Below are 16,109 nucleotides of genomic sequence, written 5' to 3' on the forward strand. Positions count from 1 at the left end.
TGAGTGAGTAAAATTTCAAGTCAGTACACCAAGCACACAGCAGATAACAGAAGGTTGCCCCCCCTGGATCCAAGCTGAAGATATGAAGACCTGCTATAAGAGTCGTATTTGGTCTAATAACATTATTATTTGTATTTAACACTAGTATCCACTGACATTATTAATGCTCATTATTAAAGATAAACTATTGCTGTCCAAATAGTTACAAATTGCACTCATGTCAGTTCCAGCTTCATTTTACATGGTCCATTATGTGCACAACTCGCAATAATGATAGATGCATACGAGAGTTAGTTATTATATTTTACTTGAACAACCAAATAAAAACATATATTTTAGAGGAATTTACCTCTAATTTTTTCGCCTACTTTTTTCTGAGTGACTAGAAACCCACCAGCCTTTGCAGGACCTCACAAGCCATAAAGCACAACCATCTCAAATGACCTATCACGCGTCTTCAGACCGTGGCCCACTTTTGATTGAGTCAACAATTTAGCCAATCACAAGGTCACTTCCCTATTCCTACCAGCCAATAGGATGGTCTCAAATCGTACACTTAATTCACGCCGCAATCACGGTAGGTTGAGCCGAGAGAGCGCCGTAGATATTTGACAGCTTCACAGGTGAGAGAAGCGGCTAAAGGCTTTCAGACTTTATATTTCTATTGTATCCCCCGGAATACAATTCACAGTGAGTCTGGGGTTGCCACAGTCAAAAAACAACCACTCGAAGACCAATTACTCCGGCAGCATGAGCAAAAAGAAAAAGGATTGGAAGACTGAAAAAGGTAAGGCTTGATTTGAGGAGGAATGGGAATATTATCCTATTCATGGCTGACAGACAGCCTAGATTCTTAATTGTGCTTGAAAATGGACTAACGCTCTTATTGCTTCCCCGTGTGGCTCCAAACTACTTTCCATTTAGTACATGCGCTAATCCTACACACACCAAGTGGACACATGTTGTGAGGATGCGCCTGCATCTTGGCTACCGTTATTGCGTGTTTGGCATTGGAAACAACAGTCTACTCTCCCCAGGCTACTTCGTATTTAGCTTGCATCCAGGGTAGCAGTTTCTTTGTCATTCACCTGTCGGAGTAACGTCGATGCAAGCTTCGTCGCGACGTGTGATGCTCACTAACATCCACATGTGCTAATGTTTCTTGAGCCAAACGGCACATCGACTGCGAGACAACAAATGTTTTATTATTTGCAACATTATTAGCGCCTCATGATAGCCAAAATATATATTGCACACCTTAGCATACACCTTCTCTGGTATTTAATCTTGTCAAGTGCAATTAAGTGAAGGTGCAGGTGCAGCACATGTGCAATTGATCATTTAATCAGTGCTGGTTTAATCCATGTGTACAATACTATTATGCAAACTTTAACACTTAAATATTTCATTTTTTTATGTGTGTCCTACCAGTTTCCTGTGCGCATTAATCAAGTCAGGTTTTCTTGTGTGGAATTTGCATGTTGTTTTCTCTGGGTAGTCCGGCTTCCTTTCACATTCCAGAAACATGTTTCTTAAGTTAATTGAAAACTTGTCATAGTCCTAAACTCCTAATTTAGTGTGAGTGTGAATCGTTGTCTTCATGGGCCCATTTTCTCGCAACCAGTCTTGCCTTTAACCTGAATTAGGACAAGCACAATAGTGGATGGATATATTTGTGCAAAATGTGCTGCTCATGTAAATTAAAGTGGACCAGAAAGACCTGACCAGATGATGCCTTGTCTTGGAAAATACTTGATACTCATGGCCTTTTTATATTTGTGTGGAGCACCGTTATTTCAAGGTGTGTGGGGAAAAGTTTTATAATCCATTCTGTTAAGGTAATTATTAATCTAAGGAATTGTACTTGGAGCAGGCAACAGTGTTATGATATGAAAGATTTTTATATTCTGAGCTAATCCGCTACCTGTCCAATTTATAGTGCTGTAAACTGAGATAAAAGTCTATTAAAGTGTCAAAGAAGTTTCCAAACTTAATTTTACATTTAGTATGATTAAAAATGTTTTTAACAGAGGGTAGGCTTTCGATATGTTTTTCAATATCCAATAACAGCAAAATAAATGAGGATATAGCGCTGTGGTGGCTACGAACCGCATGGTTACGCCAACATAAAGTGTCGCCTTAATTGAAATGCAATGCACTAAGCAGCTTTTATATAAAGTAGTGATGAAAATTGGGCTGAAAGGGTTTAGAATTCAAATGGTGTTTGTGTTTACATTCCATCCATCCAGCCATTTTCTATATTGCTAATCCTCTTTAGGATCACAGGTGAACTGGAGTCCAGCCAGATGACCGGACACACTGGATTGGTGGCCAGCCAATTGCAGTGCACATATAGACAAGCAACCATTGGTATTCACCCCTAAGGACAATTTAGAGTCTTCAATGAACCTAACATGCATATTTTTGGAATGTGGGAGGAGGCCAGAATACCCACGCAAGCATGGTGACAACATGCTAACTTCACACAGGAAGCAGACGCAACATTCAAAGTATGGAATATGGTGTCCTCATGTTGTAGGCTTCCATCTTGCTCCTCTCATCTACTAATAGCTTCATGCAAAATGTGCAACTAGAGGTAATAACTCCTTGATGCTAAATGTAAAGGGAGATCTTCCATATTTTCTAGACTTTCCACCGATCTGATTGGCTATATCGGTTTGGCCGATACTTTGCATATTTTGTTCATTTTGTGATCGACTGTAATGTCATAATTCGCCGGTCTGCTCAAAGATGTTATTTAACTGATCCAAAGGTCGGTGACCCCTGGCAAAGAACCATCAACACTTTTTTTCCCTTTGTGGCCAAATGCTTTTGAGAAAATGGCAGCCTAATTACGACAAACCCTAGAAACGGGTTGTTGATAGTGTTGTTCCGATACCATTTTTTGGCCCCTGATACAGATTCACATACTCAGTTTTTCAGTATCGGCCGATACCCAATTTCATTTTTTTCCCCTTCATAAAAAACTTACCCTGCCATTGGTTCAGAGCATTCAAGGGCCAGTAGGCTATCTTGGCTCGGCATGTAGTGAACACGTCACACATCAAGTGACTGTCTCATCCAAAGTCCTATATTGGCATCAGAAATAATGGTATAGGCATGTTACTTGCAGATGCTGATACCACTGTTTTAATGCAGTATCGGGTTCACTCCCGGTATCGGAACAACACTAGTAGTTGGTAAGCCATTTTGAGCTGGAACTGACCAGTCCAACCATATATTTATTTATCAGTTCAGTTTTGTCGAAAATTAGGCAACATGAGTGTCCAGACTGCAGTCTCGTCAGATACTTATCCAATTTTTATCCACATGCGAAACAAGCCTGGGTCGGATAAAAATACTGTTCACATTGATGTTGAAACCCTTAAAAAAATAAAAATCTGAATTGACCTGCAGAATGAAGATAACTTTCCATTGTAGATAAATTAATCAAAAAGGAGAAAATGATTCAGCCAATTATTATTTTTGTTTTTGAATTTTTATTATTATTAATAATTTATTTAAAATATTTTTTTAAGGTACAGTACTATAAAAAAAAATCTGCATTAGTTTCCTCATTTTCGGTTTCAGCCAAGAATGTTCATTTCAGTGCATTTGTTGTTGTTGTTTTAATACAATTTTTATTTTTCTAATTTGTTTATGTATACAACACTTTGTTACAATTCCAATTGTCAAACTGATCCAGATTACCGTAATGTTGAGTTTGTATGTAGTTGTAGGGATAGGTCAATGCAAAAAGGAGAACCATGGCAATGACGTACATGAAAGGTAAATAGAAAACAAAAATGGAAATTGGGACTGGTTGTCGGCTAGATACAAGTTTCTTCCTGAGCCCCTTTGAAGTGCCCTTGAACTGCTCTAGGGCAATATTATAATTTGCAAAGGCCTATCTCTTTTCCTTAGTGCATGTCATGCTTTATACTATTACTTTGATGTCTACTATTACAAAACGCGTGTAAGCACGTTAATGAAAATAATTTTTGGGGGGATAGCAACAATACTGTAGTTATAGTACAGCTCTGTATATCATTTTAATGAATTAATGTAATTATGAAATCAATCGGTGAAATAGATAGGCAGCACGGTGACCTAGTGATTAGAATCTCAGTTCTGGCCTTCTGGGTTTGAACCTGGACTCCGACTTTTCTGTGTGGATTTGGCATGTTCTGCCTGTCTTTGCGTGGGTTTTCTCCGGGTTCTTTGACCATTCCAAAAACTTGCATTTTTGTTTGAATTGAAGACTCTAAATAAACTGTCCAGAGCAGTCAGTGTGAATAGTTGTTTGTTTTATCCCTGCGATTGGCTGGTGACCAATCCATGTTGTTCCTGTACCATACATCTCACCTAAAGACAGGTGGCATAGACATCACTCTAGCTCAGACGTGACCTAAAGAGAACAAGCAGTGTTTAAAATGGATGGATTGGTGTTGAGCTAGGCAGTGAGTGGTACCACAACATACAGTATGCAGCCCTTACAAGTTCCAATGAATTGTTACAGGGGCAGTCTGATACTGTGAAACAATTGTGTAACCAATCATATGGCTGTAGTAAAGTCACAATACACATTGTTTTCCTTGGTATGTAGCGGCTGTCAAGCACATTTATTTTTTTTCCTTTTTTAATTATCTTTTGACAGAGAGACTTCTCCGCATGGATTGCGAGGAGAGACGCAAGGAGGGTTACCGTCGTCAAGATTATATAATAAGTCTGGACAAGATTTCAACCTGGAGAGAAGAAAACTACTGTAAGAAGAGCCACCATTGGTGGTCCAATTCCTGCACCACACTTTGCACTTCAGTATACTTGCCTTGAAAAAAAAAAAAAATGGATCACCCTTCAAAAGCAGATTTTTCCTTTGTACTCAAGACTCATGTATTGATATGTTCTCACAGTTTGCTGCTATTCAAACTAAAAAATTGAAGTGTTATTCCAGTCCACATTGTAATTTGATAGATTGGGGTTTCTTGTTTGGACAAAATTTATTTATTTTATGCAAGTTATATTTCCTTGCTACCAGTTTTGACAGTCAATACTCAAGCCCATAAATGAATAGGTAGGTTTCATTGTAGTCTGTCATGGGATGCAAAAAAAAAAAAAAAAAAAAAAAGTTTGGACCCCCCGATTTAAACCATTTTGACACTATCCCCCTAAAATAATCTGAATTAAGTGCAATTGGAACGATTGAAAGAGTTATTTCAAACAAAGCCCAACCCTACTTTGCTCTCAACATCAATTCTGAAATATATTTACAAAAAAAAAACACCAGGTAAATGTGTAATTTTTTTGCGGTCTTTGAAGTTGTAAATGTTTTCAAACCCTGTTCTCGAGACATTACTGTATTGTATTTTCCTAAAAAAAAAAAAAAGGATTCTGTAACATACAGTTAATGATCCAGCATTTGACCTATTGCAGTTCAATCAAGCTTAGAAATTCAAAATGTCTGATTTAGCAAGTGCTAAATATCATATTGATGTTATTTATTTATTTTTTAAACAACTTGGCACTTGTATTCTTCACTGATAATCATTAATTCTTATTGTGGGGCACTGCACATGATCTTGTGACAGTTTTTCCAATGTTGATTTGACCATCAATGTTTCATTGTAAATATTACACAACTGTACACCTGATTGTATATTTTAAAATGCAATATATTGAGGAACTGATTAAATTACATGCTTGAGAATTAATCATAATATATTGTGGTGATATGATTTCTTTTTCTATTTTTTTCACTTAGCTGAAGATGGGAAGCTTTTGACAGTGGGAGGCGGTCTGATTGACAAAGTATCTCTCTACAAAGGAGACATAACGGTTTTGGAATTGGATGCCATTGTCAATGCTGGTACGTACTCTGCTTTTTGACCTTATTAAGATGTTTGTGATCTTGCATGCCTTATTTATCAGCATGCATTGACTACCCGATTCTGTTCATGAAAATAGAAGTATTGGTCGCGACAAAGCACAACCTTTTGTTCAAGTTCAGACTTTTCAACTCATTTTGACAGGTGCTGTAGTTGCCTGGCACCAAGATGGCATGAGATAGTTGTGGCAATGAAATAGTTGTAATGCTTTGGCCTGAGCACAACAGCAAGTAGGCGGACAGTAACAGAGAGAGAGGGAAAAAGAGAGAGAGAAAAAGCGAGAGAAAAAGCTCAATATGTGAACTCATGAATATGCAGGGTATCACTTTTTCAACTTGCTGTTTTCTCACACAAGTTGATTGGTCAAATTCACTATATGCGTTTGAGCCATCAAGTTAAGAAAAGGTTAGATTAAATTAACCTAAAAGGTTCATCTTGAAATTTCATTCAAAATCACTGAGTAGTGAATATAAATGACCTTTTTGTGTTTGTCTGTGGTAGGATCTTTTACGAGAAGTGAAAGATTTTAGTAATTGGAAGTTGGGTAATGGCAATGGTAATTTTTTTAGATGGATTCCATTTTTTTATTTTGTGCAGTACATAGTGTTATGCAATGTTCTAAAGTTTGTCTGCTCGCAACCTACATGATGTGTCAGACTTGCACTCTTTTTTTTTTTTTTCTTTTTTTGAGTTGTTGCTATGTAACAGCATTCAACATCTACTTTGACATTCTCCAGGGGGCTGAAACCCATTATATATCTCGCACCGCATACAGCCTAATTTGTTTGTGAGCCAGTCTGGTGAAATCATAATTAAGTATAATTACAAAAAATATATAAAAAATTGGTGTCAAAACCTTAAATCTTTGTTGTATTGGGCTCCAAAGCTATGGCTTTTTGATACATTTACCGAATACCATTTATTGTGCAAGTTTGGCAAATTATTCTTCTGTTAGCACTCTGAGAGCTCTCTGAAATCAATTCACCAACCCCTCTCACTGCATCACTTCTCCCAAATGAAACATTTTTCAATTTGAGGCACGGTGGAACGGCGGCAAACACTCACCTTGTCATACAACGCGACAAGGTGTTCCGTCGTCACGGCATTGCAGACCATGCACAATCTGCTAAGTGCAGTGTAAAAATAAGAACATATGCGTTTCAGAGATTTCAAGTGTGTTTTTTTTCTTTGTAAGATATGGCTTCCATCTTCCACCCTGTCCCTTATCCCTGACATATGAAAATGCATTACATGCACTTCCCAGAAATGTATGCTCTTCCTTAAATATTGCTGTCTTATCTGCCTCTTGGACTTGAACACTTTTTGGAGGCACATCCAGTTCTTGGTAATGTCACTGTTGTGCCATATTTTCTCCACTTTACTACTGCCTTGACTGTCTTCTCTGATATATTAAATGCCTTGGACATACTTTTTCTTGACTGATACCTCTGAACAATGAGTTCACTGCACACCATGTCTTGTGCTGACAACAAATGTGTGGAAAACCCTACTACAACAGCTGGACTTTTATAAGCACATTAAATGTTGGCAAGCATGATCAGATTTAACATGAGTTTGAATGTGATTGTTACATTCTAAACACACTTACATCCCCGGTTCTAAGACAGTGGGCACACTTGTGCAACCACCTTATTTCAGTTTTTTTTGTTTTTGTTTTTATTTTAACTTTCCCTCTACATTTTTTTCTGAACAGTACAGGACTCAATACACAGGTCACAATAATGGTGAAAGACGTTCAGAAATGATAATGTTAACTTTGTCGTTTTTTTTTTATATAGAATTAGAAAAAAATTAACAGAAATGTGTTTTAATTTTGTTTTATATCCACTCTATAAGAAAGAAAGTGATCATCTGCCATAAATGTGCAAACTAATACATTTTAACATTACATGGATACATATTATTCTAGAAGTCTTGGCACTACACATAACTGTAACGTCACTACAGAATTTAGTTCCCTTTGAAATTCATCCTGCGGGCTGAATTGAACCCCCAACGCGCTGATTTTAGCCTGTGGGCCGTATGTTTGCCGTCCCTGCTGTAATCGTTTCTCAACCTCCTTATGCACTGTTTGCCAACACACACCCATTATGGTAAGTAGTGTGTATGTTGTGTGAAATGAGTGGTCTCTAATGTATGCTGAATTAATAGATGAGAAGAACAGGCTGCTCTGTTGGGTAACACTAATGAAATTAATCTTTGATGTAAATAGCCACCCTGAGGACATGGTGACATGGCATTTTTCATCATCGTCATACGTGTTGTATACACAAAGATGTTTGTACACTTAATAGTCCAGTTTCCTTCATTTGGATTTCATGTGTGTGATTTGCTGCTGCTTACTGCATATTGTGGAAATACTGATCTCTAAAAGCAAAACTTTGAAATTACTATTCAACCAGATGGACTTTGCTTTGTGGAAAGTACACTGACTGACATGTTTGTCCCTCTTTCACATCACTGGTTGACATTAGCGTATTTGTGCATTTATCACTGCCATCCTTATTTTTAATATGTGGCTGCTGTAATATAAGGGAATGATGTGTTGTGGACATAACCACAGAATCAAGTTGTCTACATTTGGATGGTCTTTTGCCTTCTGCAACACTTTGTTTTAATAATGGGCACTGATTTATTATTCGTGACTATGACTTAATTCTTTCTTTAACTAACTTTATGAAATCCTTGTGCAATATTGTTGCATCACAAGGTGAACCAGTTGGAGATGAAGTATCACTGCTAAACCTATTCTAATTGTTTTCCCAGTCCTGTTGATTCTTGACATTGTCAATTTATCTGAAACTCTTAACAAATATTATGAAGTCATTTTATGTTTAGGAGGCCACAGTGTATTGAAGTTCTTAGTCAAAACAGCAGTGTTATATGAGCTACAAAGGTTAATAATTTTATGAGCCCTTGTGGTCCCACTGTTTTAATGGTTGGCGACAGCTTTTAGATGGTGCCGGTTTGCTTTATGTCCTTCGTTAAAGTTTAATTATTGGAGTCATTGAGTTTTTAATGCTCCCTTAATTCTGGATGGCTGGTGGCTCTTCGAAAGCCGCTTACATGGTGAAAGTTTTAAGACTATATCGGGCTGCAGTGTCTGTGGTCGCACTATGATTCCACTGTCTAAATAAGTTTTTATTTTTTTAACTACACTTAACAATCACTCTGGCAATCGTTTAGACCGCAAAGCACGGACGGGGCTACTACTTTCAAAGAAACTGCAAATGGCTCACAAGCTGATCTCTTTTTCACTGTCATTATCTTCGACTTTGGTTGCTTTTAGGGATTTTTTGTAAAATGGTGTTTAGCCATCTGCCTCAAAGTTAGATCAAGGTTTGAATATCTGTTGGAACATTTCTGACTGGAGTTTGCATGTTCTGTGTGCCTGTATGCTTATCTTTACTGTGTGTGTGTGTGTGTGTGTGTGTGTTAGTTCTCTGATTTTCTTCCCACATCACAAAATACACAATCTATAATGGGTTAATTGAAGAGTTCAAATTGCCGTGGGTGAATCTTAGAAGTCGTTCCATGTCACATCTAAAGACTTTTTAATCTCAGATTGTGATGTTACAAAGACTGTGAATTTTGCATTGTTTGAATTTAACCTTCTTTAAATGTCTTGTTTTATGGCAGTTCCACTCTGTGGGAATAATTTATTTTATTTTGTATCCATATTTGTGGTGCTAATTCATTCATTTGGCTATTGATTGCTGCCTGACACAATATATAGTCAGAGGCAGTGTTTCAATGACTCTGTCACTTATATCACTTTATACATGATGCTACAAGTCTTGACCTTCAAATAGAAGTCTGAACTTGTGGGGCCCACAAAAACAAGTCTGTCACCACAATGATGGTTAATATGGGGCCCATAAGGTATCAAAACAAATACACGCACACATATTTGTGATAGTTGCACTGCCAGTGCCACCCAATGAATGAAGGTCAATGCCTCTGCCTTTACACATCTTGCTGCTCTGTTGAACAGTGAAATGACCCCGGTGAAGCGCTGAATCGGGTCCTGTTCTAGGTCCAGTTAATCGTGTCAGTTCTGAGAGATGGATAGATAACCGCATACACACGGGGCTCCCCCCCTCCAATCTGCTTAAAATGTGATAATGGATGACACGGCAGCTGGTGTGTTTTCAGCCATATCTCAATAATAACCGGACCAAGTTAAAACATCCCATGCAGATTTGTTTTTCAGTTCAGATACACAACTTGTGCGGAGATGAGTGTCTGAAGCGTCAGAACAAAGCGTATCCAAACTGCCTCACAGCAGCTTGAGCTGTCTGATAAGGGAAAACAAATGTATTACACAGTAAAATACAGTGGCAGAAATGGCAACTTTCTTTCCAACGCCTCTTAATTCTCTGCATACTGTGTAAAGGCTGCCTTCTGCAATGTTTTGTGGTATTTGCTTCTCGTGTCTTGTTCTTCCTTAAAGTCTTCTTCTCGGATTCACATATTCTTCGTTTGTTTGTTTGCTATTGGGATGTGCGCTGGTAGCGATGTGATGAAAAAGGCATCTGCTACTTTCAGTGATGGTAAATGCAGTCGTTGCTTTTTCTTATTTGGGGGTGTTTCTAGCAAATCAAATTAGTGGCACAAGATGTTACCCCCCGAATTAGCATATTTCTTCATGTGCTACTGTTGGCTCATAATTCCAGTTTTGACAAATATGACAAACTTTCTGCCTGTGTCAACTGAAATGTCAAATTATCATTTTTGTTCAGGAAGTGTTAAGTGCAGTTGTGGCCAGTCTGTGAATATCTGAAAAACTAGGCATCTATTATTATTTTTAGGGCTGGGCGAATTTTTATTTTTATTTTTTATTTTCCCTAAAAATAAAATATCCCTTTTTTTTTTTTAAACAAAAAAAATAGATTTACGGTTCCCCCCCTTATCTCCCCGATTTTACATTATTTATGTACTGTATGTATTTATTTTACATAAACCAAAAAGTTAAAGTGATGCTTTTATTTGATCAGTTAACAAAAGTAACCACATTTCTCCTCTTGGAATTAATGTGCAAAACTTCTACTTTGAATGAAATACTTCTGGTAATGTAAATCTGTGTTGATGAAGTGGAAAAGTAAAACTTTTTCGCCAACTTTGTTTTAAAAGCTAAACAATGCTACTTGTGTCCCTCAAAATGATACAAATAAACATCACATTTTGGCTTTAATGTAGGAACCGAGGTCTTAGCTTGTCACTCCCTCCAACTGTGTGCTGATTTTACAAGTACAAGTACAAGTACTGTAATGTAAATTGAGGTGGCTATTTTGCCATGACTGGCAACTTTCCTGTTAGCTATTTGATTGGCTGTTTTACCGCGATTAGACCGCTTCACCCCATTCTACAGTATAGTTCTCCTTTCACTTTTCAATTTTTGTCACTGAAAAAAGTCTGTTATCAGCATTACCAGCCCACTATACTACATTTTATAAGGATTTTATGTTTTTTATTTTATTGACTATATTCTTGCGTTTTTAATTGCAGCCTTGTCTCTTCTGGAGAAAGAAAGACAGACACTGCATTTTCTAGACTGGCACTAGAGTTGAAGTGTTGACACATTTCACATCAAAACATCACTCAATGTGAGGAGCATTTATTAAGTCCACTTTTTTTCCCAAGCAGAACAATGTTTTGTTTCTCCCCTCAAATTGTATTGCATTTTCAGTACCTTCCTGCAAAGCTTGAATTGAATCAGTGCTTGCTCAACGTGCCTGTAGGTGTCACTGTGGCCCCACCTATTACTGATATGTTCAATGGAAGACTTGGTTTGTCAACGGGTAGCTGAGATGGTTCTTTGGCTCAGCTGTATCAATCCTCCTTTTCTGTTTCCCCTCGGATGTTCCTTTTTAGAAAGTGTTTTAGGGAATAAAGAGGCAATTCCAGGCGTATTGTAGATTGTCAGCACCTGTTTTTGTTCAGCAGTCTAAAACATAAACAATATTGAGCTGTTGCATTTTTAATTAAGCCAAACTGGGAAATTGCCCATTTTAGCTCAGTACATAATTTTTATGATTAATCTCTGCATAGTAAGTAGCACCCTGCATTAATCTCTTTTTTTAATTTTTATTTAAGGTTATTGTAAGTAGACAATCTAGACATGCACCGATTCATCTAAATTACTTATTGTTATTCAGTTACTGATGACGATCAAACACATTGCTAAATTTCCTGTATCTGTACAGTAATTTGTTTGTGTGCTGCAGTGATGCAATATGTCTATGATGAAGTAATCTTTTAATTGAACATTCTCTGTCTGTTAATAAAAAAAACTCCCCCGCCAAATGCAATGAAAGCCAATAATCACTAGCTGCTCTCCAGGTCATATTGGCTGCGCAGTTGTTGTCCTCATGGATGCTAAGCAGTGACTGGACATCCTGAAGCAATGGATTTTCTTCTGTTGACACAAGTGATTGTGTGGTTACTGTAGGGCTTTGGGAATGTGGAGTCATTATAGATAAAGTGCTTCCTTCTGTGGAATGAGAAACACGTCAATGTTCTCCTGGCGAGAGAGGGTCCCATAGATATGACTATCAGGCTTGATTGACTTATTTCTGAGTGATTTTCCTGCTAAGTCAATATCTTTTATACAACATTCCTGTGACAAATGGGTACAAAAGAACTCTATAATTACGGCAGAAATGATCTCAGTTACTGCAAAGAGATATATTTTTCTATTGTCTTTAAGCAGGTAATGCATGATTTGATTGCATGTGGTCTTAGTATCACTGTCTCACTGAGGTTATTGTGCCTTGCATGCTAAGAATATACAGACATGCAGCAGGGATGGGAATGACACAATTAGTTGTCACTTGATTAAAAAAATTAATAAAAAAATAAAATAAAAAACGTTTGTTCTACTACATTGGACTCACACCTCTCTACCCACATATCCAATTATTCACATCACATCACCCCCCAAATTAATTAATTTATTTTGGGGGTAGGGGACTGGACATTTTTGTGAAACATGCATAATAGAGATTTAGCAAGATGCATATATATTTGTTGTTTTTGGTAAAAATTCCCAATTCATTTCAGTGGGCGTGAGTTATACACAGATTTTTGCTATTTGCGGGTTGGACAATTCCACTGTATATAATTTGTTGTAATATCAATATTCACAACTAGATGGCAGATTTATCTTAATTGCACTGGTATCGGAACTTATTCTGCCCTATAGTAGTACAAAAGCGCACACGCTTGTCTTTGTATTTATCGTGGGGACATCTCATTGACATGATGCATTTCCTAGACCCTTCCCCTAATCCCATCCATAAAAAATGATTGCCTACCCCCATTCCTTACCCTAACCTCAACCATAACCCAATTCAAACCTAAACTCTAAAACCAAGTTTTGACCCTCAAAAAAAAGAGGTCTGAACTTGCGGGGACCACCAAAATGCCCCCACAATTTTAATTCGGTCTGACAAGTTTGACAAGATGTTGTTTGCATAACACATTACAGCCAGGAATTTTCAATAAGTGTATGAGTTTGAAAAAAAAATGCAGTCGTTAATGCAGCAGGGTTAAAAGGTTTTCTCAGAGTAGCTATAGACAAGCTGATTTTGATGTCATGTACACACGGAGAGCAGTGAGACTTGACTTGGAGGTTGTGCAACTTCCAACAAGCTGCATTTGTTTAACCTCACTCAGCTGTGGCAATATAATGGGATGATGGCTTCTGCCATTAGCATGATGAAACGGACAAATAAGTGACTTAAGAGAAACCCACTCAACTCGGGGGGTTTCAATTTGGTTGGCCTTTGATGCCTCAGCTGGCAATGGAAACAATTTAATCTCTCTAATAGAATCTCGCTCCCCGTCCATGCGCAAACAAAACAGATTAAGGTTTCCAATAATTCGAAGACTACACAGTCTTTGTGATGGATCAGAATTCCCAGTACTGTGGGTGATGTTTGAGTAGTTTCCTGCAGGAATAAAATCTGTCACAAGCAAGAGAAGATGGATGGATGAAGGAAAAGATGGCCTGAATGACTTAAAGTATAGATAATATTATCTGCCTCTGCAGCAGAGGTAGGATGTAACAAACTACATTTACATTACTTAAGTTACTATTTTTAACTTGTCCGTGTAGTTTTAATAATACATTTTACTTTTGAGTAAGGGAGTGTTGATCAGTCTGCTTAATACTTTTTGTATCTACTATTGCTTCTGCGATCTATTCGTTTGGTTTCGTCAGACAATTTTGTGCGTTTGGTGCTTCTGTGTGAGTCTGTTACACCAATCCACTAGCAGAGTTTCTCTATTTCACCAATCAATTGATGCTAGGACTGCACAAAAAAATCTCCGTGACACCACACAGAGGCAAAGATTTCAAGGTGGAAAAAAAGATTTAGCAGAAACGGTGGAGGAAAAAATGGCACTCAAATGTCAGAACCCATGGTTTGATATTGTTTACCTGTCAGATGATGAAAAAGGACAGCCATTTCATGCACCGAGCAGCCTTGTCTCAGTTAAAAACAACAAAAAAAAAACTTTTTTTTTTTTTTTTTGTATGTCATCATTACCTGGTGGGCCTATTGTGCTGTGTGTGAACATTGACGAGACAATTTCTTGCGGCTAAATTTGCCTGAATTTTATCTTAAGATTTCATTATTTTAGTACTGGTTAGTGATGATGATGATGTTGTTGGGCCCTAGTAGTAGTTGCAATTCCTATTGGATTTTTGTATATGCTTTTTTAAAATCTATTTGATGTTCATGTTCTGATTAAAAAAATTAATAAACAGAAACCAGAATACTTAATCTTGCTCAATTATTTAGCGGTCTTGTTTTTTATTTTATTTTAAAGTAACATTACTCTAACTTGAGCATATTTTTTTAAGCAGTCCTTTCCACTTCTTCAGCAGCGTAGTAATTTTACTACAAGTTGTATCTAGGTCATTGCTTTATGTTCTGGATGATTGTGAAGCTAATTATATCTCAAGTGGCTAAATTCTGTTGTAAATAGTTAGAAGCTACCATTTTTTTTATATGAGCCCCGGAGATACCATCCATCATTGTCTTGCTGCCTGAAGCAGGCGTCTTTGTAAGATTATAATTTGGGGAAGTTGACTAAGGACTGTTATGATTGCCATCTGTTTTTTTGTCATAGGCCAAAGACAATGCAGTGACTGTTTTATTTATAGGGATGGATACTCTGAAAGCTTCCAGGTGAGGAAGAGAAGATGAAGAGCGAGATATTGGAGGAAGTTATGACAGGCGGGGGACTTGGATGAGTGTGTTGTGTATCACCAGATGTAATTTCCCATGTTCCCCAGGTAATCGGGCAGTACACGTCTACCCTCAAGCCGCTGCAGTTACCCAGTGGCTGGGCAGTTTTGTTGATTAAAAATACGCCAGACTGAAGTTGATGTATAATTTCAGTCGGTCTCTTGTTTTACAAAAGCCACGGCAGAACCAGACCAGGGGTGTCAAACGTACAGCCCGCAGGCTGGATCAGGCCTGCAAAGGGGTTTAAACCGGCCCGTGAGATGTTCTTGTAAAGTGAAAAAATGAATAATGTCGGACCAATTCATCAGACAACAAAACTAAATCAAAACATATACATTTGTAATTTCACAAGCAATCCTCAGATGAGCAATGCAACTTTTATACAGAGTTGACGAGGATGTCATCATTTTACACACAACCTGAAGTTATGGTTTGTTAAAACAAATGAAAACATAGACCAACGAAAATCAAACGTGCTGAATATGACACATGTTCAGGTACTGGTAACACAAATCCATATAACATGGATTAACGTCTTATAATTTCATTAACTGCACCACACAATACATTCTGGGAACAATGTATATGCAAAACGGGTCGATATAACCCTCATCCTCGAGTACCCCTATCCAGTCTGTTTCCATGTCTCTGGCCCAGTCAAGACGGAAGCAAAGCCGGCTTCGTTCTTCAAACAAATCTCGTACACACAGAAACATTTCAAGACTTGCGTGTGTCCAAAAGAAGACACTGAGGGCGTTTAATGGCTATAATCTATATGACAAGTTTGGAGTGGCGTTGTAGCGCAGCCACAGGAAAGCGTAGAAGAAGAATCAGCGAAGAAGATGAACACTTTTTTTCCTTCTAACTTTATTGCAATTTACAGAACAAACATGGCTTTGCATGTATCAAAACAACATGAAAAAGACGAACACAATTGCAGTGACAA

At 37.6% G+C, this 16,109-nt stretch overlaps 1 protein-coding gene across 1 annotated transcript in view; it reads left to right on the plus strand.

Moving 5' to 3' along the window:
• The first annotated feature begins 572 nt into the window (after positions 1 to 572).
• Positions 573 to 16,109, plus strand: part of macrod2 (mono-ADP ribosylhydrolase 2) — a 144,566-nt gene continuing 129,029 nt past the window's right edge. The window contains exons 1-3 of the mRNA XM_086093500.1: positions 573 to 787; positions 4,658 to 4,765; positions 5,762 to 5,866. Coding sequence (XP_085949626.1) covers positions 751 to 787; positions 4,658 to 4,765; positions 5,762 to 5,866 — 250 coding nt within the window. The 5' untranslated portion in view covers positions 573 to 750. The remainder of the gene's footprint in view (positions 788 to 4,657; positions 4,766 to 5,761; positions 5,867 to 16,109) is intronic.

This window comes from Leptonotus elevatus, chromosome 13 (assembly GCF_054856555.1).
Source record: "Leptonotus elevatus isolate MCC_2025b chromosome 13, RoL_Lele_1.0, whole genome shotgun sequence".
Taxonomy (NCBI): Eukaryota; Metazoa; Chordata; class Actinopteri; order Syngnathiformes; family Syngnathidae; genus Leptonotus; species Leptonotus elevatus.